Source organism: Halichoeres trimaculatus, unplaced genomic scaffold (assembly GCF_033239565.1).
Source record: "Halichoeres trimaculatus isolate MK-OKI-2021-1 unplaced genomic scaffold, fHalTri1.1 fHalTri1_scaffold_3, whole genome shotgun sequence".
NCBI lineage: Eukaryota > Metazoa > Chordata > Actinopteri > Labriformes > Labridae > Halichoeres > Halichoeres trimaculatus.
Genome location: NW_027437181.1, coordinates 7,088,384 through 7,113,287, shown reverse-complemented (window position 1 = coordinate 7,113,287; position 24,904 = coordinate 7,088,384). Strand labels below are relative to the sequence as shown.

At 39.1% G+C, this 24,904-nt stretch overlaps 2 protein-coding genes across 3 annotated transcripts; one reads left to right on the top strand and one right to left on the bottom strand.

Moving 5' to 3' along the window:
* Positions 1 to 34: 34 nt before the first annotated feature.
* Positions 35 to 8,360, bottom strand: pex16 (peroxisomal biogenesis factor 16). Its single transcript, XM_074667329.1, has 11 exons — positions 8,101 to 8,360; positions 6,427 to 6,462; positions 6,218 to 6,294; positions 5,819 to 5,952; positions 5,518 to 5,618; positions 4,759 to 4,839; positions 4,539 to 4,691; positions 4,076 to 4,148; positions 3,861 to 3,980; positions 3,071 to 3,135; positions 35 to 2,843 (listed from the first exon to the last, which is right to left on the bottom strand). Exons 1-11 carry the CDS (start codon positions 8,231 to 8,233, stop codon positions 2,785 to 2,787), a joined length of 1,032 nt encoding a protein of 343 aa, XP_074523430.1. The 5' UTR covers positions 8,234 to 8,360; the 3' UTR covers positions 35 to 2,784.
* Positions 8,361 to 8,773: 413 nt separating this feature from the next.
* On the top strand, positions 8,774 to 24,205 carry cars1 (cysteinyl-tRNA synthetase 1). Of its 2 annotated transcripts, XM_074667325.1 has the most exons (23): positions 8,788 to 8,883; positions 11,079 to 11,315; positions 13,726 to 13,817; positions 14,106 to 14,194; positions 14,276 to 14,372; positions 14,474 to 14,572; positions 14,997 to 15,146; positions 16,762 to 16,902; positions 16,998 to 17,086; positions 17,167 to 17,288; positions 17,394 to 17,506; positions 17,603 to 17,731; positions 18,864 to 18,993; positions 19,073 to 19,176; positions 19,256 to 19,353; positions 19,436 to 19,625; positions 19,744 to 19,812; positions 19,890 to 19,971; positions 20,072 to 20,152; positions 21,779 to 21,846; positions 21,948 to 22,007; positions 22,097 to 22,180; positions 22,979 to 24,205. In XM_074667325.1, the coding sequence occupies exons 1-23, from the start codon at positions 8,862 to 8,864 to the stop codon at positions 23,105 to 23,107; spliced, it is 2,475 nt and encodes an 824-aa protein (XP_074523426.1). In that variant the 5' UTR covers positions 8,788 to 8,861; the 3' UTR covers positions 23,108 to 24,205. The 2 variants fall into 2 exon arrangements, with proteins under 2 accessions (XP_074523428.1, XP_074523426.1); XM_074667327.1 differs by lacking the exon at positions 11,079 to 11,315 and having other exon boundaries at positions 8,774 to 8,883; positions 22,979 to 24,204.
* The last annotated feature ends 699 nt before the right edge of the window (positions 24,206 to 24,904 follow it).

The following is a 24,904-nucleotide window of genomic DNA, read 5'->3' as shown; positions in this document are numbered from 1 at the left end:
CAGACACTACCTGACGTTCTCTGTGTTTTTTCTCCTTCTGCTGTGACTTCTTTCATGCATGACGTCCTCTCTGTCACATGTTTGTACCAGGCAGACTTTATAACCAACGGGCTATTTAAAGATCTGTTCAGTGAATGAGACGTCTGGAAACCGGTTTGTGGTTTTCTTTAAAGGATCAGGGTGTCATTTTCCCGTGCGTGTCCAACAACCTCTGATGAAACTCTCCAAAAACGTAACAACACGGACTGAAAGGATGAAACTATTTATTTGTAGGCTACAAAAAGGAACTTATTCAGTATGTTAATAAAGATGGAAAACCTGTGCTTGTGCTCTCGTCTCTGTCTTCTGCTTCAAACCTGTTTTTGCTGTTTTACAGGATTTTTATAACTTGTGTTTGGCTGTCATTGTTGCCTCTGATCGGTGTTTTAGTGCTTCTGAGATGTGACAGCCCAGGCCAAGTTGTTCAGATATAATCTGATCAGATTTAAAACATGAGATTAGATCACATCTTTAATAAAGTTGTTCAAAAAAATGGGGATTTATCTTGTTCCAATCTAATTTTAATTCCAACTGTCAGTTGTTTTTTAGGATCATTTTGATCCATACAAAACAGAATTATCCTAGGACTGGGTTATACAAAGAGGGTTAGGGCCACTTTAAACCAAAACAAATACATCCCTTTTTTTTCTTATTACTATTTTTTCTGACTTTTTCCTCTGAATTCTGAGATTAAAGTCTATGAAAAAGGTATAGGGCCACTGAAAAAGAAAAAAATCTACAACTTTATTTATTGAATTTTTTTTCTGGGGAAGGAAAATTCAGAATTCTGATTTTTTTTTAAAATATAAAGGAAAAGTGGCTCTTATCCTCTGCCATAGATTACAAAAATTAGATGTCGAAATTTAGCAACATTTATGACATTATGTTAATCTTACAGACATTTTTAACACGCTTTGACCAGCAGATGATGTCATTGTAAAGTTGTGCACAGATTTTGGCAACAGAAGCCCTTACCTGTCAAGTTTTGGATTTATAAACAACGGGAATCTTCTGGTGCCCACTGTAAGTCGTCCCCCATGTACAAATACGGTACTTTTCAGGCCTAAACGGGTGACATGGCAGCGATGGTTTGTTCCCGCTGTTGTCACAAGCCTCGCGAGAACTGCCACCCAGGGCTTCCGCGATAACACAGGATAACGGCGGGAAAGAGGGGTGAAATACAGTAGTTTCTCTGCCATAATGTGAGACTTGACAGCTATACAGAAGCGATGTTTTACTCCGTTCTTTCAGAAGAATTATCGTTCTTTAAACTCTGAATAAATGAATGGTATGTGGTCGGGTGTTGACCGTTACGGATCGACCGGTGTTCTGGAGTAAAGAGTAACCGTGCTAACGAGAGACTATCAGCAGAACGTGTCAGTGATTGCGGGCAGACAGTCACCAGTCAACAGGGTCACACTTTCCACTGTAACACCAGCGTCTTCTACGTCTGAGTGAAGCAGATTTATCGTTCACAGTCAAACTAAAAACGTTGACAATTATCAATCCAAAAATACTAAATCATTATTTTTCTGGCAGATTGGGAGAGAGTCTGTCTGGACATAGTTTTCTGGATCCTTTATGACGACCCAGGTCTCAGACTTAGCGGTCTGTGTGCTAGTTTTTAGTTTTCGAGGGTTTCTTCTTTACAGTCACAAGTTTATGTCTAAATATTTCACAGTCTTAACATAATATCAGAGACTTCAGTCAGAAACACAAAGTGGTAGCAGAAAACTTATGTTGCCAAAAATGCTCGCACAACCTTTTACAAACATTGAGAGGTCGATGTAATCCACCAGAACAGCTGTTAGGATCTTTCAGTTTGTGTGTATTTGGCGCCCTCTGTGGACAAAGTGGGTAGTCCCCTCCACCACCAATAAACCAGATGTAGTCATTTTTAACCAACTGTATCTGGATCAGTTCAGTCTTCTTTTTACATTATGGACCACCAGACGTTTTTTGTTTTTGTTTTTTTATTATCAGACTAAAATAAACACAACTGCTTCTGTATTAGCATCCAAAAATGAATAAAACCACCAGGACCACAGTTAATTTTCTCTTTATCTTGATATTTAATACCTGAAACTGTTGTTGCGGGTCAGACTGAGGGTTTCTGATATTTTTTATTATTTATATGATATTTCTGGCTCACCAGATAAAACCCCAGTGAGAACAAGATTTCTGTTACAAAGCAGCAGTTTTTTCAACAGTAAGACTTCTACATACATGACACACATCGCTATTTAAAGACAGGAGGTAAACAGTGCCCCCTGTGTCCACATGGGGGCGCCAAATCAACAGAAACCTCAAAGTCTTTGAGGTCTCTTTGAATCTCCTGATCGACTGAGACAGATTTTAGAGCTCTGTGTGATTTCACCCCTTCACACACATGATCCCACCAAAATAAAAGGCTTTTCCATCCTTTCAAAGCTACTTGAGTGAGAGATCTGTTCACAAGAGAGGAAGGAGGTGATAAAACTAACAGTCACATAATGTTCAGCTCAGGGAATGAAGTCCTCCAACATGACTGAGTCATGAGGCAAACATTTTCTGTGAGTCAGAAACAAAACCTGAGGGTGAGACTTAAAAAAAAAGGCTGATTACAAAAATATTATCAGGATTATTTCTGCAGGAAAAGCCAAACTCAATCAGGACGTCGGCTCAAGGAAGGTCCATGTTCACTGTCTTTGTCCCAGGTTGGACCAGTCCTCACAGACATTAAAGATCGGATCACATGACCCAGGTTTAGCCCCAGTTATAGAAGTAGATCTTCTGCCAGGAGGGGAGGTAATCCATCAGAGGACCTGAAGGAAGACAGAGGATATCACTCATAACTGTTTATTAGCTAGTTAGATACTGGATTCAGGAAGCTGAACATTGTAACACAGAGCTCTATGGAGACTGACTCACTGCCAGAGACAGCCCCTAGTGGATACTCTGGGAACTGCAGCTGATGTTTTGAACATTTCACTAAAGGTGTTTTCTGAAGCAAGGAGCAGACTAACAGTGCAGAAGTGATTTTGAAACTCACGTGCGATGAGTCCGATTCCTGGGATATGATCAGCCAGCACTCTGAGCAGGAAGAGGATCTTTTCTCTGCCAACCAAAAACACAAACATCACTCAACAAAACCCAAACAACTATCTCTGAATAAACAGATTTTTAAAAGGCTTTGAGGTCATTTTGCTTTGTGAGGAGATTTTTTTGCCTTTTCCTGCAAGTTCCTTGTCTATCTTTGTAAATTTTATCTGTAAATATAAAATGAATATTTCGAAGTCTTATTAAAGTGCAGCCTTGGAGGTAAACTTTAGAAAACAACAATTCTGCCAGGTTAAACAAAAAATAATAATCCTGACCCTAAAAAAGAAAAGAAACACAATTTCAATTTTAAAATAATGAGAAAGTTAATCAAAAAACAAGACGAGGAGTTGGAATAAAGAGATAAAATGTAATAGTAATGAGATAAAGGTCAAATTTAGGGGTTAAAAAATGATATTTGGAGAATTAAAAAGTTGGATTTATGACATAAAATCTCAAATTTATCAAATAAAATATCAAGATGAAAAAAAAAGATGAAAAAATATGACAATTATTTCAAATAATTAAGAATGATTTAGGAAAGTTTAAAGTGATAAACTAATCTCATTATTCTGAGTTTTATTTCATATTTTTTAGCTGAAATAATGAGAAAAGACAGAATTAAGAAACATAAAACAGATGTTATGAGTTCGTTGTGCACACTCAGAAATATTCAAACAGCAGGTAAAGACAGAGGGGTAACTTTAGTAAAAATGAACAAATTAAAGTTGTGACGTGCTCACTCTGAGTATTTGTCATAGAAAGGTGATCGGAGGAGGTAGTACAGCAGCAGAAACGTCCTTCTCTTCATCTCTGCTCGCTCCCATCGGGTCTGAAACTTTGTTTCATTGAGGATGGCGAAACTGCAGAAGAAGAGAGGAGAGTTTTACACTTCCTGTTCACCAGACAAAGATCAAACAGGCTTTAATATGATGAATAAACTTAAGGGGCAGTGTACCTGGAGACCTCGAGGGCTCCAGAGACGAGCCATGGCTTCCATGATTGTTTCCCACAGAGACCGAGACCGAGCACTGAGGTCAGGAGGAGTTAAAGAAAGACTGGAGAGGTGTTTGTTTTTTTATCTGATCTGTGTTTAAAAGAAAAATTCAATCTCTGTCGAACTCTCACTGCTCAAACACAAACAAGTTTACAGTTCTCTCCTCTGCTGTTACTCAGCTTAAGTTTGCTGCAGCTCGCCATCTAGAGGTCAACAGAAGAAATGCAGGATGAAACCACAAAAATCCAGTCAGAGCAGCTCTGCAGCCAAACTCTGCAAGCACCTCACTGATCTTTAATAAAACATCACTTTGTATGATTCTAGCATCAACCCTTTAATGCACATTGCCGATGCTGTGTTTTAAGGTCGTGACCTTGAAGAAGTCGACCTGCACGGTGTTGAGTCAGCAGGAGCTGAAGGATACGGTGCACCAGCGGCCGTCCGATGAACACACACTCAGCGATGGTCTCCTGCAGACTCAGCTCTGTGTGTTTGCTGTTGAGCGTCTCGCCGTTCAAGCTGTTTCTCCGCGTCCTCTGAGTCGGTGCGCCCCACAGCCGGGCCTGCAGGGGGCGAGCTGCAGGAGGAGGGGCGGTTAATAAAGCAGTTAATCTGAATGAATACTTAAAGAAAAAAAGGTTCACCATTGCCCAGAGGTCTGATGACTCGCCCCGACCTCTGACCCACGAAGCAGGAGTCGTTTTCCTGCTCCCTGTTTTCATCATCTGAGCAGGAGAGACACGAAAAACACGACCTCAATCAGTCAGAATACCACAATGAAAGAAACTCCTGATGAAGTTTCTCAAGATTGTAAACAACTTTTTCAGGATCGTATTATTGTTTTCCCCACTATTACAAAAGTTTTTCAAGGCTGTGAAAAAGTTGCTCAGGATTTGAAAGGATCTTGCCAGGTTTCCTAAAGATCCCCCAGAACTTCTCCAGGATCTTAAAAAAGTGTTATTGGGTCATGCAGTAGTTTCTCATGATCTAATTCTTTCTGGACAAGATCTTTCAAAGTTTCAAGAATCTTTTAAGGTCTTTAAGCCTTTGAGGTTTTACAATTTTTTCCTCAAGATCTCAAAACTTATCCTCGATCTTGTAAACACTTTGTATAAAATCTTGCAGAACTTGTGATTTTGCAAAAGAAATTTCTCAGGTCTTCCAAACATGGATCAAATTTTTTTTGTTTTGTTTTTTGAGATCTCTAAAGACTTCTTCCAGATGTGTAAAAAGTTTTTAAGATCCTAAAAAATCTCCTCAGGATGTGACATAACTTTCCAAACATCCTGCAAATGTTCTGGAGATCTTTACAAAAGTGTTTCATGGTTTCATCAAAGCTTTTCTGGATGAAACAAACGCAGTCTTATTTCATGAGCACAGTCTGAACTGTAGTTCATGCTGACCTTCACTGACGAACTCTGCTCCTCTATCCAGGGGGATTATGGGAGGTGAAGTCTGGATGCCAGATTTATACCACAGTAGAAGAACGAAGCGAAAAACTGCCCTGGAGACAAATGAAGAATAAACTGAGTCAGTCTAGAGAGTTCAAAAAGATTATGACTGAATACTTTTAAAATACTGAAGTCATAAAAACACACAGGGAGGCCACAGGAGACCAAAAAAGTCCACATTCTTGAAGTTAAATGACAGTTTTTTAACAGAGTGATAACTTTTTAAAGTTGGTCTGCAGAAAAGAGCCCTCACTTAAAAATCTGAACGAGTGCGATGACCATCCAGCGTCCGGCCTCCCCCCACAGCTTACAGGCCCCCATCTCCAGGAACACCTCCACATACTCCAACACAGAGAGCCAGGTGAGGAGTCTCTGCTGGGAGATGTTCTGAACACACACACAGGACAGGTCAGTGTTTTGATTTTAGTCAGAGAATGAGAGAAACACACAATGACACTGACAATACGTCTGCAGGGAGCAGAGACACTTCCTGTAGAGAGCTGCAGAGCTTCGATGTTGCTCTGTGAAATTTACTTTGCTGGTATCAAAAAGTTTTTACTCGTTGGCTTTAGGTTTGAAAAATCTTTACCGTGCAAACACTCTAAGGTCTGGGTGAAAAAAAGAATTGGAGATAACAGGGATTCTGACTCACCACAGGAAAGGCACATCTCAGCCCTTTCCTCAGGATACTGTCGTTGAAAAGCACCAGGAGGTTGGAGGCCGAGTAAACTGAAGGAGGACAGAAAAGGACTAATAAATATCCTGAAGCTAAGATCCTGTTACAGACTCGCTGAAACACTCTTCTACATTAATCTATAACTAACCACAGTCTGATTTTTCAGAGGTCTAACTTTGACTCACCGAGTTCAGAGAGGACATGAGAATCTGCAAAACGACCTGTAAAAACAAACATATGACATTGAACATTTACTGAATATGATGTGTTTATTAATAATGCTGAGAACTCTGAAGTTTCTTTTAATGCAGGTCAAGGTCAAGTTTATCATTCAGGGACCATGAAGAACACAACACTGAGCCAGAATCATCCATGTGTAGTCTCTGAGCAGTAAGATCTTTTAATAAACAAATATTTTTTTGTTGTTGTTATCTAATTATTATTCTTGCTGGTCCAATTTTTGTTAAACACTAAACTAAACAAAAGTTATGAATATGTGTGTTTACGTGTTTGAGGATGTATGCATATATTTATACAGATCTGATATTAAGTGTTTATGTTCTATTTATTTATTTTTTTTGTTTGTTTGTTTATTGCGATTTTCTATTTCTCTGGTTACAAAATTATTTATCAAAATTAATTTTTTATTGTTTTTTTTTCAGGAAAATATATGAAAAAAAGCTAAAAAGCACACAAAAGGTGGAACATAAGCAAAAACTCAGTAAAGAATGTAAAGACTGGGGTAATAAAGTGAACAAAACACATGTAGAAAAGAGTTGTATAAAGAGACGAAAATGAGGTACAAAATTAAAAAACAAACAAACAAACAAACAAACAAACAAAAACAGCAAAAAAGTAAAACAAAGAAATTAAAAAATTAAACAAAAAATAAGCATCAGTGTATTACAAAGTGGATTGCTGACAGTTTTATAAGTATAAAACATTAATGTGATCAAAGAGGTGGTTTTAAAGGCTTAAGTGCACATGAGAGGACCTAATTCACTGAATTTATGTCAGTAGTTATTTACAATATTTTTGTGATGAGATGATTTATGATTAATTCTTTATTTCATGTTAGGACTTTATAAACTTAATTTATGAATATTGATTTAATTTATGTAATATATTCTTATTGAACTGAAAAATTGTTTGAAATGGAATCAATTTTAAACTTGCAACACTGTAATAATAACATTAAAATAAAGTACTCCGCTTCAACCAACTGTAATTTAATGAAATGTAATATTGAGCGATAATGTCATCAAGAAATACAGCAATAAAAATAAAAGCTCCAACAGAAGAACCAAAAACTACGCAAATAAAAGTTATTATAAGACCAAGTAATGCTAATAAATGAGCATGTGCAAAAATCTCATAACATATTCAAACAACTAAAACTCAGTGTTCACAAACAGTGCATGCAATTACAACAAGTAACGTGAAATTTTCTTTGCAAAGTAAGCAGGTGGAAGTTTGAGGTATTTTCACAGAAACAGTTTGAATTCCTGAACCCCTTACACTCCTAACCTGTTGATCAAGTCTTTAAGTTCCAGGTTTAAACCCCCCAAAACCAAACAGAACGGATAATACATTTTTATCAAAAACTAAAGGTAAATAACAGTCAACATTTTAAATTCAAATTCTTTGAAGACTTTGACGTCTTTTAAAAGTTTACTTTCTCCATGAGGGCATAAACTATGGTGTTGTTTGAACTGTTTCCTGTTTACGGTCAAAGTGAAACTGATTTCCAAACCGGGGTAAATTCAGCTCTGTGAACCTCAGACTGAGACAGAGATCAGTAAATATATATATCATTAATGTATTATAAATAATTTAACACAAGCTTTGCTGTGACTGACCTGCGATCAGGTAGGACAGAGTCCTCACGGTGCTCTCCAGGTGTGCTGTGGCAGCTGGATTCCTCCTCACATACTCCGTGTAGCGCTCATAAACACGGCTCAGCTTATCGATATGCTCTTTAAAGTGAGACATGTCCTCTAAAAACTGCTGACAGAGGGAAATATTGTCCTCATTTATCCTCAAAGTACTGAATAAATCAGAGTCACTTTATTTACACCTGTGCTCCACTGTGTGTGGGTCCAACGGCGAAATACGTCCCCTGGATATAGAGCACATACACATTGGTTCCCCTGTCAGTGACACGCTGCATTCAAGTGTGCCTCAGATTTTCCAGCTCCAGGAGCTGTAACGCTGTTTGAACGTCTTTGGTGCACAGTCGGTGTATGTTTCGTTGAAATTAATTATCTCACAACCCCTTTTTCTCACCTGATGTGATGTCGGTATCGTCGCCTTCGTATTTTTAATTTGTTTTTATTTTATCTTTCCCTAATGTCTTTACAACAGCACAGTCACATCTTATCTCCATCTGCTAAATATTTACTGTCATCTCCATAATTCTTATGTTTTTCAACTGTCAAGGCACGTCGTTAAAATCTTCTATTTAGATGTGCTATACAAATGTAGTTATCATGAAGTGCATTTTCTGATTTGAAACCTTTTTTTCCCGATTTTACAGTCGAAGCCTGAACGCAGAGCCTGTGCACGGGTTCTTCTTCCGGACACGTTATTGTTGCATCAGCATCCATCCAGTGCTGTGCTAATGTCGACCTCAGGAGAGCCAGGTACAGAAACTCACACCTGTTTTTATCTTTTATGAAAATATTTAATAGAAATTACCATAAATTCTTAAACAGCACGTTTACTCTGACTGAAGGAGCTGTCAGTGCTGATTAGCTGTTAGCTTTGTTAGCTGCAGGGGCTGTGTTCCAGACGAGCCGCTGAGACAAACCAAACCTCCTTTAAAAATCAAGGAATTAAACCCAACGGTAACGGTGCGAGATTTTTAGGGATTTTACCGAGAAGTCACTCAAATCAAAATGACATAATGCAACAGATGTTTATAAAAAAGTAATGCACCCCCTTCGGCTCGGAAAACATTCCTCATTATGGAGGTTTTTGGATATTATACCTAAATATTGAATGTCTTACAGTGTTAATAATTTTAAATAAGGTTTGGTATGTGATTAGTCTCGGTAACCATTATAAACAAAAATCTTAAAGATAACGAGAATGTGTTTGTTCCTCCCTGTCAAAGTGAACAAAATTAAGTACTTACATATTATTAACTGCGCTTACATGAAAACAACATTGAAGCAAACTAACCGGGCGTGATTTACTCCAAAATAAGCGCAGAAACGTAAATAGTAGTCTAGAACTAATTAATAGGTGTGTACAGATATCGTAATATATTGAAGAAAATGAATAATTTTTATAGTCACTGATATATGCAAAGTATTTTCTTGTACTTTTTATTTTTTATTCATGTATTTATCTTTTTTTTTTTTTTTTTTTTTTTTTTACCGTGTTTAGCTTTTAAAATCATTGTAAATCTGTTTTCTGTTGTTAGACTTTGAAAATATCCATTTTGAAGGGGCTGTGTAATTAAAAATAATTATTTTGGGCTGTTTTTTATGTAAAATGAAGAAAAGCAAGCGAAAAAAGTTTTTATTTTTTTATTTTTTATAGTATTTCTCTTTTTAGTTTATCAGTATTTTTGTAATATTTTGATTCTTATATGTTTTTATTTTTAATTTTGGCAGTGTTTTTTTTTTCTCTCTTACATCTTTCATTGTTTTCAGATATTTAGTCATGCTCTTAAGGTTATTATGTCAATCTTCTATTTGGAAAAATCTTTTTTTTTTTAAAAAGTGCTATTTTAAAGGTTATTATTATTATTATTTATTTTATAGAGAAAAAACGATAAGTAATGTAAGTCTTCAAACTGAGCACCAGGTTTTCCAGTTTCTGATCACTGTTCCTTTAATATTCTATTATTTTCTACCAATCTTTCAAACAAAGCATCTCATCATATTTCTGACACCTTTTTACTGTTGCATCAGTTTGTTGAATCTGTTGCACCAGCTCGCTTCCTGTCTGTTTACTTTCATTTTCAGTATCTTCGTACACATTTATATAATTATTTGCTCTCAAGAAAATAAACAAAATCTACATAAATATGCTGTTTTTTGGAGGATTTCCCCAGACAGACATTGAGGCTATTTCTGAATCCCTGTATTTACCCAAGGTCTGAATACGAAGCATCGCTCAGAGCGTCTGTAGTCTCTGTTTCCTGTAAAACAAAAAGCCGAATCTTGCTCAGGAACTTTGTCATAAGTCTCCTCATCTCTCGCTGCTGTTTTGGACACAGTTGATTCACAGATGGCTTTAAAAGCTTCTTGAAAAACTTTTTCTCTGTGTTTAATTTTTTCTGAGATCCTAAAGGCAAAGATTTTCCTTCTTTTGCTCCTTAAACTCCACCTCTGACCTTCATGTTTGGTTGATCCTCTTTCATTTTGACCCAGTTTCATTATGAGTCTGACTCTCCTGCATGTCTAGAGAAAAATCAGTGAAAGGTGAGGACATGTCGTGTTTCAGTATGATGCTACAGAGGGTTTTCAGTTTACATTAAAAAAGATCAATTCAATGCAGTGTTACATTAGTCCAAGTAAAATAAATCTCATTCATATTCTTCGTTGTGCAGAGAAATCCAGAATTAGAAACTCAGACATGCTGTGCGTGAAATCTGTCTGTTTCTCCATGAGGGTTTCACGTCTTTAATCTGTGATCTTTAGCTCCTCCACGCTGCACACTTTGAGCTGGACTTCCTCTCAAACTCAGCGAGAGTTTCCTGTCAGTCTGATCCTGGTTTTCTTTAAGGTTTTGGGGGTAAACTTGTGTTGCTGTTGCTGTTTTCTGAGGCTGTTGTGGTCGATTCTTAGCGAACCTCTGCCCTCTTGTTGTCTTGTTGTTTCTGCAGCCTTTGAGTTTGGCTTCTTGCTTCAGATAGATGAGGAGGCCGCGCTGGCAGCGGCCCTGAATGACTACCTAATCTCACGCAGCTACCTGGCTGGGTTCACCCCCTCCCAGGCCGACCAGAAAGTCTTTAAGCTCCTCCGCACGCCCCCAGACCCGCAACATGTCCACGCTCTGCGCTGGTACAGACACGTAGCGTCCCTGCAGCAGGACCTCCTCCTCCTCCTCCCTGACAGCAGCAGTGAGTAGACAGACGAAGGCATGAACAGGAGATACGGCTCAGGCGTCTGAGGTCCTGAAGGCAGAAAGCTGCTCCGACCTGCCCCTCTGCAAACACTCACAGCATGAAACCACTGAGTCTCTTTGACAGCAGCTCTGACAGCAGTGTAGTGTTTGTGCCGTGTGTTTCTCAGTGTCAGTGAGTTTTCCTATCTGTGTTTGAACAAAGCGACAGCAGCTGGACCGTGTCAGTTTTACCCACAGACATCACAGAGTCAAACACCTCTAACTGTACCAGATGTTGACTCAGGCACAGATGAGCAAATCAGAGAGAACAAGTCATCACAGCACACCTGGCTTCACTGCATGAGTCTTTAACCAGGCTGAATGTGTCACATGGTGTCAGCATGCTTTGTTTGGCTTCACAGCTGATGATTTAAAACCAGGGTCCTCGTACAGAAAGTCTGAAGTCTACATGAATAAAAGGGACAGTAAGTTGAGGAATGCTTCAGTTGATCACTTTGAGCTTGCTGTAGTATCCCTGATGCTTGCTGCTGCTGGTCTGACTCTCCGGCTGATGCTGCACAAAGTTTTATGAGAAGAAGTTTCTGTTAAAGCTAAAAGAAAACAGTAAAGAAGTATTAACACATTGTTTGTGCTCGAAAGATCTTGTCAGACCTTTTTATTTACACTTGTGCAATTAAATCCTCGAAATGAACCGTTAGGACATTATTATTCTAAATCAACACCCTGAAACAAGTTCTCTAGAGGATCACAATTAGCTCTAAATGAGCCCTTTTTATAACCAAATGGCATAAAATGCAACTTCTAGCCTGCATATGTGCACACACTTCTCTGTCATCTTCTCTTCTTCTCATCTTGTCTTCTTCTCTCACAATATCAGATGTTTTGCCGTTATCTGATATTGAACAACACATTTAGCCTATATCGATATTTTTCCTGTGCATTTAATTGCAGAGATCATCAACCGTCTTCTGAATTGGAAGTAGCATATTGTATTAAAGTGCATAATATTATCACATTTGCTGTGTGATCTTCGTTTCTTGTGCAAAAAAGGAATAGTATATACTTAAAACTGTATATTTATTTATGATGTTTGCTTTCAAACAAAAAAAATCAAAAAGAGAAATTCTACTTGAAAGCTGGATGAGGCTCTACCTGAGAAAATAATAACAACAAAAATTGGACAAGTTTCATAATTGGTTGTCAGTTAACACAATCTCTGTTTACAGGGAACATGTGAGAAGTGCAACTGTTCAGCAATTAAACCCAAATTCAATAAAATCATTTACTTTGGCAATTGTAAATGTGCCTAAAGTAGTCAGCTACATGTATCTTACAGACTGTTGCTTAAATTCAGGTTTAACTTAAAGCAGGAGCCAAATATGGGACTGCTGTATCTGAACTGTGCAAACAAAAAATCCAAAAAAATATCTGCAGCTTCAGCCCTGTATTTTATCGATTTGTTATATCGGCGGAATTTTGAGTCTTGGTCCATAATCCAGTATTTTATTTTCAAGCAAATATCAGCCGATCCCGAGAACGTGTTGATAATATCGTGCTTCCCTAGCTCTTTCACAAAACTTTAGGAAACTACAAAAAAAGTTCATAAAGTCACTTTATTTCAATAAACATTAGAAACTTGATACGTACAAACCTTTTGCCTAAATGCAAACCCTTTTACACAACAACTGACATCAACTTGTCATCTCAACTGACAACGTCCAGTATTTAACTCCTCAAAATAAAAGTGCTGGTCTTTAGATTCTTCTTACTATAAATCTTTTCTTAAGATTGTGAGTATTTCTCGCATAAAATAGACGTTAGTTGAAGAAGTTGCTCCTCCTGTGTTAAAAAAGTGAAGCCAGAGTCTGTGTCCGTTAAATTAGAGCTGATACTTGATGCTGTTCATTATACAGCAGTTATTACAAAGAAAAACAGAGAGGAGAAGTCAGAGGAGATGCAATCTATAGTGATTTAAGAAACGCTGTAAGTGCAGGAAGTATGTCACTGCACAAATTTAACCTACAAATAAAACCTAAACCCAGCAAAACTTCAGCCTAATGAAAGGAACTTCCTGATGTTGATCTGACTTCTCTGTGGTTTTAAAGTTATTTTCTTTCTGTTTCGTAAAACAGCTGATATTACATGTTGAATTTATGCTGTTACATCTGAGGTTTTCCCTGCAGAAAAAGAAACAAGCGGAGATTTTTATTTTCAGTATCTTTTCTGAAATTGAACTCAACATCAGAAAGCTTCTTGAAGTAGTTTTACATTCTTGTTGTAGTACAATGAATAACATAAAATATCTCCTCTAGAGTCTGAAATCTGTGGGTAAATGTTTAAAGGTTGATATCACAGCCTGTCTTTTCCGTTTCCCTTCGTCTAACAATGTTTCTTCCTCCTTTCAGTGAAAGGGAAGCGGGTCCAGCCCCCCTGGTCTCCACCAGCAGGGACGGATGTTCCTCAGCTTCGACTCTACAACAGCCTGACGAGAGCGAAGGTACGAAACCATCAGGTCCTGCAGAGAGCTGCTTGTCTTTTGCCTCCTGCAGTGGCGTTTTTAAGACTTTAGGAATGATGGATCACATGCTTAAATCTGAGCTAACGTGGTTTCACTGTTAAATACATCCAGTTTGAGGTTTTAGTCACTAAACGTTTGTGGAATAACTTCTTGTTTTGGTCATTAGATATGGATACATCTCTGATCCTCTCACTTTAGTGGTTCAGTTTTGTGTTTTTAGAATGATTTTTGCTTTTGTAATTTTTTTTTTAATGTTTTGTCCTCCAGGAGCCGTTTATTCCTCAAAAAGGGAACAAAGTGACGTGGTACTGCTGTGGTCCAACGGTGTACGATGCCTCACACATGGGTCACGCCAGGTAAATGCAGAAATGTGGATTTTATCTGTTACTCTGTTGCAGGAGGTGAATTCTCTGTTAAAATCTGTTTTTTTTGTGCAGGTCTTACATTTCCTTCGACATCCTGCGGAGGATCCTGAGAGATTACTTCAAGTATGACGTCCTCTACTGCATGAACATCACAGACATCGATGATAAGGTGAGTGTAATTCATGAACAGAGATTTTACATTAATCTGCATCAAACAAGTTTTTTTTTCCCTGCAGAAACGATAGTAATGTCCGCATTTCTGTCTTTCAGATCATAAAAAGGGCGCGGCAGAATTACCTCCTGGACCAGTACAAAGAGAAGAAACCAAAAGCTGCTCAGATCCTGCAGGATGTCCTGAGCGCCAGAGGGGTGAGAGCATCCGACCTGATTAAAGACAACATAAAGTCTTCTGTGTCTCTAGAGTTTTTAAAATCCAATCCAATCCAACTTTGTTAAGCACTTTAAAAAACAACCATAGTTAAAACAAAGTGCTGTACAAGAGAGTGAATAAGATACAAGATAAAGGAAATAGACATAAAACATAAGTAAAATGAATTTGTCAAGGACAAGGAGCAATATAAAAGACATAAAACAAAACAAATTAAAATGAATAAAAACACAGAAGAAGCAAAATAAAATAAATAAAATTGATAAAAATAAATAAAACAATCGCCGGCTACTGTGCTTCAAAGGCCAGGGAGAAAAAGTGGGTCTTAAGAAGGGAAAACATGAACCCTCTCTAATATTTCTTTCTACTCGTGTGTGTGTTTGTGTTTGTGTTTCTCTGTCTCAGCCCTTCCAGGCCGGCCTGGCGTCCACCACAGACCCGGACAAGAAACAGATGTTGGAGAGACTGGATGCTGCCGTCACGGCCGCCCTGCAGCCTCTGCAGGCGGCAATGGAAGGCAAAGCTGCAGATGAGGTGGTTCAACCTCTGGCTCAGGTGAGTCTGAGAGGACGCACAAAGATTTATCTTACCTATTCATCTTTGTGAAGCGATGTAAGGGAATTCTGCAGCAACAATCCAGAGACATGAGGACAGATGGTCAAAGACTCTGCAAAGAAACTCTAAATCCTTCAGCTTCAGCTTTAGATGTGCAAAATGTATTTATTGTTGGGCAAAAACAAGTCCAGGGAGCCCTGAACTAGCCCCGTTTCTTCCAAGTGTTTGGTACGGGTTGGATCAGTAAAGCCTGATCTTGTTTGTGTTTCCACCGTGCCCTTATTTGTAGGTGGCGTGTAAGCAGGATGCTGATGCGGTTCTCAAATGGGGTCACATGTACCCCTGGGGCACTCCAGAGGGTTATGCAAGATTAAAAAATGTATATTCAGAAAATTGTAACCAAGGAAAATTACTTTAATATCATCAATTTTTAGCTCCAACATACGCTTACCTTCATAAACTGAATGTTATATCCAGTAGACATGAATAGTACAGAGCTATGTTTTAAGTTACGTTTTAAGTGCGCTTGTTACGAGGTACTTTGCAGAAAAAAACATTTCACAGGGGTGACACCACTGGAAAAAGTTTGTGAACCACTGAGGTATGTAATTGTCTGATGCCATAGCAGTGTGACCATAGACTGTTAAAAACATGGACGTAGCCTAGTCTGTTCCTGAAACCGTGAAATGAAGCCAATACGCGGACGCAGCCACATTCGCTACGATGCTAACTGTGATTTTTTCTTTGTGCAGCTACAGGGCGGCCAGCCGTCACGTGACCTGAGCTGTGCCTCTGTTCAGTCAAAAACGATGACGATCAAATGATCCTAATAACTTTTAAACCTCAGAGATAGAAAAGAATTCACTCACTGTAGTGTGTGCCGATAGTGAAATCAGCGTCTTAGACCCAAGCGTTTAATGAACCAGGCTGTAAATATGTTTTTTTAATGCCGTAAAAATCTGTTTTCCCGCCTGGGTGTACACGGGACTTCCTGTTTTTCTGCAGCCAGCCTCAAGCAGATTCTCAATGAACAGCAACTTTTAGCGCTTCTGCATAGGCTTCGTTTTTACTGACCGGATGTTGCCCCTTAAGTGCGACACAGTAAACAAAGAGAAGAGATGGGAGACATCCAGTGCAGCTCCATTTGCCAAACCAAAAGAAAGTTATCTTCACAAAGGTGACTGGAGATTTACTTCAATTTATACTTTATTCCAGACCCTTAGGTCCAAATAAATATATTAACAGCAAAACAACAGATAATAGATATTAAGAAATTAAAAAGGAAAAGCACGGTTCATATTATGACAGCGATTAAAACACAAAGAGACATTTGTAACAATGTTTCCAGTAACAGGATGTAAACCTTGCGTTGCTCATTGTGAGTAAGTGACATTATTATTTCATTGTCTGAATCAACCAATCGACCCATTGGAACCAAGAGGAAAGACGAACCAAACTGAACCACTTGGTGAAAACGGGGCCAAACATGCCCTGGAAGAAATATCTCAAAGCTGCAATCATGAATCTTTTTTGCGCTCCTCTTTGGGTTGGATTTCGCTTCTGGAAAGTCTGTTTTCTTTCTATCAATCTCATTTTCATCCATCTTTCCTCTCAGGCGCTGTTGGAAAACTCGAAGGACCTGCTGGCTGACTGGTTGGACAAACAGTTTGGAAGTCAAGTGACAGAAAACTCCATCTTCTCCACCCTGCCCACGTACTGGGAGGGAGAATACCACAAAGACATGGAGGCTCTGAACGTGAGTCACCCAGAGACTTGGGACCAAATCAGTCTTTATTAATTCACTGTTTCACCTTTAATGTGGATTTCTTTTCTTTTTTTTTTTACCTCCAGGTGCTTCCTGCAGACGTCCTGACTCGGGTCAGTGAATACGTCCCTGAGATCGTGGACTTTGTGAAGACGGTCGTCTCAAACGGTTACGGGTAAACAAGACGTCGTCACTGAGGAAATCACTGTCACATTTCACCAATGTCAGTTTTATTGATTTGTTTTTTTTCATCAGGTATGAGTCAAACGGCTCTGTGTACTTTGACACTGCTAAGTTTGACTCCAGCCCTCAGCATTCGTACGCCAAACTGGTGCCAGAAGCTGTGGGGGATCAGAAAGCTCTACAGGAGGGAGAAGGTTTGTTTTCTGATTGACATACTCTCACATTTAACTTATTACAGCAGCTGAGACACTTTGTCAGGTTTTGATGCTGATGAGAAGTCTGTGTGTGTGTGTCCACAGGTGACCTGAGCATCTCCGCTGACAGGTTAAGTGAGAAAAAGTCGCCCAATGACTTTGCTCTGTGGAAAGCCTCAAAGCCTGGGGAGCCGTCCTGGGACTCACCGTGGGGGAAGGTGAGGGATGGATGGTCATGTTTGTTTTCTGTTAAACTAAACGATTGAGAGCGTGACAGGAAGGTGCAGTGAATATCGTTCCTCTTGTTGTAACAGGGACGTCCTGGCTGGCACATTGAGTGTTCGGCGATGGCTGGCTCCATCTTAGGAGAGTCCATGGACATCCATGGGGGAGGGTTTGATCTGCGATTCCCTCATCACGACAACGAGCTGGCTCAGTCTGAGGTATGATCAAACTAAAGCTAAAACACACCAGATGCGTCTGCAGTGCGTCAAATCGGTTCATATTTAGCTTGACTATGATGATAAACAGACATAAAGAGTGGAGCCAGACCAGGAGTCAACAGGTTTGAGGTTTTACAGCCCACATGAATGAAGAGAGACTTATCAATGGAGTGGGAAGCTGGGAATTCCTCGGTCTGTGACTCCAGCTGTCTGTCAGTCATGCAGTTTGTCGGACTGAACAACTTGTAAGTTGACAAACGCAGTCAAGATGATGTTGCAGCTCTCTTCTTTGTCCGTTTCTTTTAATTTTTTCATCTCTTTTTTTGTCATTTTTGCATTTGGAGCGGGTTATCACTGGTTTTGTCTTCAGTGATATTTTTACTATTTTTGCTCCTGTGTTTGTCTGGAGATCCTACATGTAACCATGGCCACATTATTTACATGCAAAATCAGCTGTTAGCAGCCTGTAGCATGTCAATGCTAACTGGTGCAAGGCCTGATGTTTCCCCACAAGCTGAGGAGAAGGAGGTGAGGACGACATGCTGGTTCTCAGGTGTGAGCTAAGAAGTGACGACATGGACCTGTCCTTCCATCCATCGATATTGGGGACGTAAGATCTATCTCCAATAAGATGGACGAGCTAGCTGTGCTAACCCAGCAACAGAGGGAATACCAGAGGGCAGAGTGGCATCATGCTATTCACAGACATGGCTAACAGAGCTAACATCAGACACCAACGGCACATTGGAAGAGCTTCACCTGCTGTGAGCAGACAGGATCCAGGAGACAGAGACTGAACAGACTGCTGAAGAAGCTCAGTCCTGGACCCTGTGGAGGTGGAGGCTGGCTGACTGGACAATGATGGACAAGCTGTCAGCATCTATGTTCTTATGGAGCTTTTTGTACTTTCTATACACTTTCTTACTTTTGTTTTCTTGATTGCTGCTGTGGCTCCTGAATTTCCCCTCTGGGATGAAAAAAAGTATTTTCTACTCAATTTTATTTTAAGATACAGAAAAGTCGCACTGCAGACGTATCTGGTGTATTTGAGGCGTTTCTCTGAACACCCGCTGGAGCTGGAGGTCTTAAAGTCATGTTTGAACATGCGTCTGTCGCCCTTTCTCCCTCTCAGGCTTTCTTTGAGAACGACCACTGGGTCCGTTACTTCCTGCACACGGGTCACCTGACGATCGCCGGCTGTAAGATGTCCAAATCCCTGAAGAACTTCATCACCATTAAAGACGCTTTGGCGAAGAACACAGGTGAGTCTGCTCCTTCAGTTTGGCGTCTTTAACATCTAATGACGACATGTTTAACACGTTTAACCTCCTCCTCCTGCAGCTCGACAGCTCCGTCTCGCCTTCCTGATGCATTCCTGGAAGGACACCCTGGATTACTCCTCCAACACCATGGAGTCGGCCGTCCAGTACGAGAAGTTCATGAACGTGAGTGTCGACTTGATGAATCCTCCTGTAGTGAAGAGTTTATTTTGTCCTGATCTGTTTCTTCTTTCTCTCCTCGCAGGAGTTCTTCTTGAATGTTAAAGACATCCTGCGTGCTCCGACTGACATCACGGGTCGCTTCGAGAAGTGGGAGGCGGCAGAGGTGGAGCTGAACAACAGGTGAGGCAGTCAGGATGCTTTTCTCCTCCTGTGTCTTTTTTTTAATGAGCTCGACTTGATGTGAGTTCCTCCTGTCGTCCAGTTTCTACGACAGGAAGTCCGCCGTCCACGAGGCACTGTGTGATAACGTGGACACCCGAACCGCCATGGAGGAGATGAGAGTGCTGGTGGGTCAGAGTAACAGCTACATCGCCAACAGGAAGAGCGCCAAGCTGAGGCCCAACCGCATGCTGGTGGAGAGCATAGCCGTGTATCTCACCAACATGCTGAAGGTGAGAGAGTTTTTAGTCCCTCTAAAGGTTCCTGGTCCCCACGTAGAGTTCCTGTGGTTGAAATGTGATGTGTGGGTTCAACAACTGACAGCGGGGTAATCTGTCTTTCTGTCTTCAGATATTCGGCGCCATTGAGGAATCTGAGTCCATCGGTTTCCCTATGGGAGGTCAAGGACAGAGCGTAGACGTAAGTGCAGACAAATTAAAAACACGAGTTTCAAAGAACGAAACTTTAAACGCTGGTTTCTTCCTCTGGGTTTGCAGCTGGAGAGCACGGTGATGCCGTACCTGTCTGTGCTCTCAGACTTCAGAGAGGGCGTCCGCAAAATCGCCCGTGAGCAGAAAGGTGAGAGGTTTGAAAGTTTGAGAAGGTGAAATGTTTGTCGTTGTTTCTATAAAGCCTGAATGAACTGTTGTTTTGTTTTTTTATGTTTGATCTTGTTCAGTGATGGAGCTGCTGCAGCTGTGCGACGTCGTCCGGGACGACACGTTACCGGAGCTTGGAGTCCGTCTGGAGGATCATGAAGGTGACTCCAAACTTGAGCTCTGTGGATGATACAATGATGCTTACAGATTTTGAAATGCAAAGGGCTGCACAGATGGAGGGAATAGTCCGACCCTCTGGAGGGAGCTTCATTTATCATCAGTAAGCTGAGGGGACACCAAAGGCTCCATAGGTTCAAGCTGCAGTGGTCCATTGCTGCCTAAAACATGTCACACTATAACTGTCTGGTTTTATATTTGTATCGTAGAAGTATGTCAGGACCCCCTTAATAATGAAAAGTAAAATCTCAAGAGGTTATCCTTTAAATTCAAATTCAGTTTATGAATGGACAATTGACACTTCATGCACGCAACTCTGTCTTCATTAAACTGGCTCCTGAGCAACCACTAACACATAAATGTTCCTGCTGAGGTTTTTGTAATTTTTTCATTTATTTAACCGCCAATAACCAGGAGAAAACCTCACTGAGATAAAAAAAATCTAATTTTTAAGAGCGACCTAAACAGCAGCAGTGACCAGTGCTTCTATTATATTAATGTCATAATTCAGTAAAAATTCAGTGTCATGAAATCACGTCATATTTAGGGTCCTCGGCCTGAGCAGAGGGCACCTTCTAGCAAGAGCTAGAAGGTGTCCTCCGCCTTTGGCGGAGGACACTATTGTTTTTTCAATCTATTTTTCCTGGCCCTTCCATACAAAAAAACAGTTAAGATTTGCATTTTAAAATGAAATGCTTCTGCATGTCAAATATTTGCAATTTTTGCTTTTTCTCGCTAATTTTTAATGATTTTATATTAATATATGATATTAATTATTTTTAATGCATCATTTAATTTCTCCTTTCTTTTCTTTGTTTTTTTCTTGCTCTTAGGATTGCTTACTGTGAATTTTTCTGTTTTTCTTTCTGGCTGTTTTTCATACATATTTTCTTTTTTTCATTCTTTTGTCTATTCTATATTTATTATATATTATTTATATTTTTATTTCATTACTCATTTTCCACTGCTCCCTTGTTTTATATTTTAATGCATTTATTTTCTTTTTCTCTTATTTTCTTTGTAATGTCTTTTATTCCTGAAATATTATTTCCTCTGCACCTTCTTCAACACTTTCTTTCTTTCTGTATTTTTTATCTCTTTTTCTTTCTTTCTTTCTTTTTTCTTTCTTTCTTTCTTTCTTTCTTTCTTTCTTTCTTTCTTTCTTTCTTTCTTTCTTTCTTTCTTTCTTTCTTTCTTTCTTTCTTTCTTTCTTTCTGTTTCTCTTTCACGGATTGAGCCAGAATCCGAGGGCCAAAACTTGCCCCAAAATTCATCTTATTCGGCACTGAATTCAGGCACTCCAAAAGAAAAAATCCTGTAATAGACTTTTTATAGAAACCTGTGATGTTATGGGTTTGGTTTTATAAACAAATTAATTAAGTGAAAGCTTCAACATTTAATCTGACTCCATCAAAACATAGGCGTACGCCATCCCAGGCTTGTTTTGTGCATAGGCAGGGCAGATAAATGAAGTTCCTGTGCTGTCAGGATAAACTCTGTCTCTTTGTTAAACCTGTGATAAACTGATGATGGTCCTGATGATCTCCTGGAAGAAGAGAGGAAAATGTGGATGATGTTGATGATTAATGAAACTGATGTTTGGTGTTCAGGTCTGCCCACTGTGGTGAAGCTGGTGGACAAAGAGACGTTACTGAAGGAACGAGAAGACAAAAAGAAGGTGAGGGTGACGTTTTTAATATTTGAATCCATCGTAATGGTGCTAACACAGACTTCATGGACTGAAGCTGATCTCTGAGCCATGTTTGTCGTCTGTCTCAGATGGAGGAGGAGAAGAAAAAGAAGAAGGAAGAGGCGGCCAGGAAGAAACAGGAACAAGAGGTCAGTGAGATACAAAGTTTTTTCTGTTTTTCTTTCTTTCTTCAAAAACATGTTAAACATGTTAACTGACTCATCTCGTTTTGTTTTAGATGGCTAAACTCGCCAAGATGAAGATCCCTCCGTGTGAAATGTTTCGCAAAGAAACCGACAAGTATTCTCAGTTCGATGAGACGGTAATTATTACATTCATTTTTCATTTTCAATAAAATATATATTATTTTTCTAATTTTTTGTTCTTTTTCTTTTGTTTTTTTTCTTTCTGTATTGATGGTTTTCTTTATGTACTTTTTTGCTTTCATTTCTTTTTTTCTAATTTTTTTCTTTTTATAATTTTTATTTCCTGTTTTAATTTGTTTTAGTTTCACCTCTATTTTTCTTGTCTTTTTTGTATTTGTTTCTTTCTTATGCATTTTTTTTTTAAATTTATTCAGCTTTTATTTCCTTATTTTCTTCTCCCTTCCTTGTGCTAAATGATCCCAGATTTTGAAGCCTCGCCGTGGCCTTAAATTCCCCAAATTTACCCTGACAAATAAATAAGTAAAAAAAAAAAAAAAATTAATAAATGATTCTTTTTGTCCAAAAACCTGCTCCAAAACGCCCCCTGAAGCTTTAAGAATGCCCCCCTGTTGGTTAGTCTTAATTTTCTTTACAACGAACAGATTGAACGACTCTTCTGATAAAGCCATGTAAAAGGCAATTTCTTTGCTCACTTTTTTTGTGGAGTGTTTTTATTTGGTGTTCCACAGGGCTCAATCCTCGGTCCCATCTTGTTTTGTTTGTTTGTACTTTCTCTTAAGTTGTTATTAAAAAATGCTCCTACTTTGTTTTTGAAGAGGTGTAATTGTGTATTAAATCATCTAAATCTAATAAATTTGAAACAAATCTATTTGAGTCTTTATGTAGATTTTGGGAAAGTTTACGATAACTTAAGCTAAAAACTTAAGCCTTTTTTCTTTGTTGTTGTTAAACAGGGTTTCCCCACCCACGACACTGAAGGAAAGGAGCTGAGCAAAGGCCAGGCGAAGAAGCTGCGTAAGCTTTATGAAACCCAGGAAAAATTACACAACGAGTATCTCCAGATGAACCAGAATGGAAACTAATCATTCACAAACTGTCCGAACCATCCGCTCCTCAGAGAAACCTGCAGAATAAACATTTTACGACCCAAGACGCTGGGTCAGAGTTTGTCTCTGTTTGTCCGTTATAGATCGGAAAAAACAACATCGGTGGAGTTAAGAATGACAGTTAAGAATAAAAGCCTGCTGAAGTCTCACAAAGGTAACAGTTATCTCATAAGACAAAATGTTTAACTTTTGTGTGAATAAAAAGGTGGTTTGTCAGATAACGAGCCATAATTACCCTGAAGCAATCCCTGTAATATGATAAACGTTTATTGCTAAATTTAGAAGTTGACACTATCAATACTTTCCAAACAGCACTGACACATAAGGGGTCACACTTCTTTTGTGTGGCCACCAGAGGGCGCTTATGTCACACAGAAAGGACCAGCTCCAGAAGAATGCATCAAAAACAGGATTTACCGAAAAAAATGGCAAACTACTTTCAAATTGTGGCATTTAATGAAAATTTATGATGCAATCATGCAAATTTATAACTTATACACTTTTTTGGGACTTCAGCAGCTCCTTATAGAAGCAACACGCTTCATGCATCACTTTCAAAATAAAGGGAAAAGAGAGTTTGGAGAGAACTGTGAGCGTAGGAGACTTCATCCCTTTTATTTTTGTCCACAGCTGCAGAGAGAAACAGTTTAAGACGTAGAGTTTCTAGATTAATCTAAATAAGGATCTGTTACCTCCCAGCTATCACACTGTAATCATCTTCAATAGGGTTAACAAGTCTTATCACAGTCATGTACCTGATGAGTCCAAAGATAAATACAATTCTGGGATACACAGGCTTATAATAATAAGATTAATGTCTGGATTTGTCAGGTTAAAATGGCTTAAATGAGTTTTTTGGGGGTTTTTTTGTTTTTTTTTAGCTATAAAGGAGACAGATCTACTCTGTCAGATCTGAGTTTTTGCAGGGTGGTGTCTCCAGATGTTTTCTACCTTCATGTTTGTGACTGAAACTCTGTAGCTCTGCTCATCTGTGAAGACGAATCATAAATATTGTAATGTATATAAAAAAATAACAAGTGGAAAGAAGGCAATACACGAGGAAACTCCATCAATAAATGTCTTTGTAAGGTTTCAAAATATGTTTTGCTTGCTTTACGTGAGTTCTTTGGACAAATTTTACCCTTAAAGAGGGGTTATTAATCATTTTTGTATTTTAAACATGGATATTAAGTCACAACACCAGATCTTCTCTAGACTGCTCAAAGCTCCGCCCCCTAGAGGCCTGAAGAGGGCTGGCCAATCAGAGGGAAGGGGGTTGTGGAGCAGGGAGCCTTAAAGAGCCATGAGTTAAAACAGAATAAGGGTTTTCTAAAACACCAAAGAGAAAAATAAAGACTTTTATGAGCTAAAAAATCAAATAAAGATACTATGGGGGCACAGAATGAGGGGCGGAAAAAAAAGGACAATACTCCCTCTTTAAGCTCTTGGTGTGGGTTTGAAAGAAGGTGGCTTGTTTTTAGCTGTTTCATTTCAAAATCTAACTCATAAAGCTCCGTCTGCAAATACCCCACTACTGCTTTAAGGCCATAAGATTCAGGAGCTTTGGTTGATTCAGTTGTAAGTGAGTTGATGTTTCTCTATGAGATTTCTGCATTTTGACGAGCCCCCTTTATTGGACACATGCAACATTCTTTGAAAACTTATGGGAAACTTCCCTCAGGAGCTTTAAAACATCGAACAAATTCACCCCGATCCCAGACGTAAGCACAAAGAATCGAACCACACAGCTTTGTCTTTGTGGAGTTTATTACT

What these genes read in the sequence shown, in the direction of transcription:
- pex16 (XM_074667329.1), bottom strand. Translation starts at nt 8,233, where the DNA reads ATGTCTCACTTTAAAGAGCATATCGATAAGCTGAGCCGTGTTTATGAG. An exon ending in TGAGATGTGCCTTTCCTGTG is followed by an intron (nt 5,953 to 6,217) that starts GTGAGTCAGAAT and finishes GTGTGTGTTCAG; the next exon opens with AACATCTCCCAGCAGAGACT. An exon ending in TTCTATGACAAATACTCAGA is followed by an intron (nt 3,136 to 3,860) that starts GTGAGCACGTCA and finishes TTTGGTTGGCAG; the next exon opens with AGAAAAGATCCTCTTCCTGC.
- cars1 (XM_074667325.1), top strand. Translation starts at nt 8,862, where the DNA reads ATGTCGACCTCAGGAGAGCCAG. An exon ending in ATCTCACCAACATGCTGAAG is followed by an intron (nt 19,626 to 19,743) that starts GTGAGAGAGTTT and finishes TTCTGTCTTCAG; the next exon opens with ATATTCGGCGCCATTGAGGA. An exon ending in GTCAAGGACAGAGCGTAGAC is followed by an intron (nt 19,813 to 19,889) that starts GTAAGTGCAGAC and finishes CTGGGTTTGCAG; the next exon opens with CTGGAGAGCACGGTGATGCC.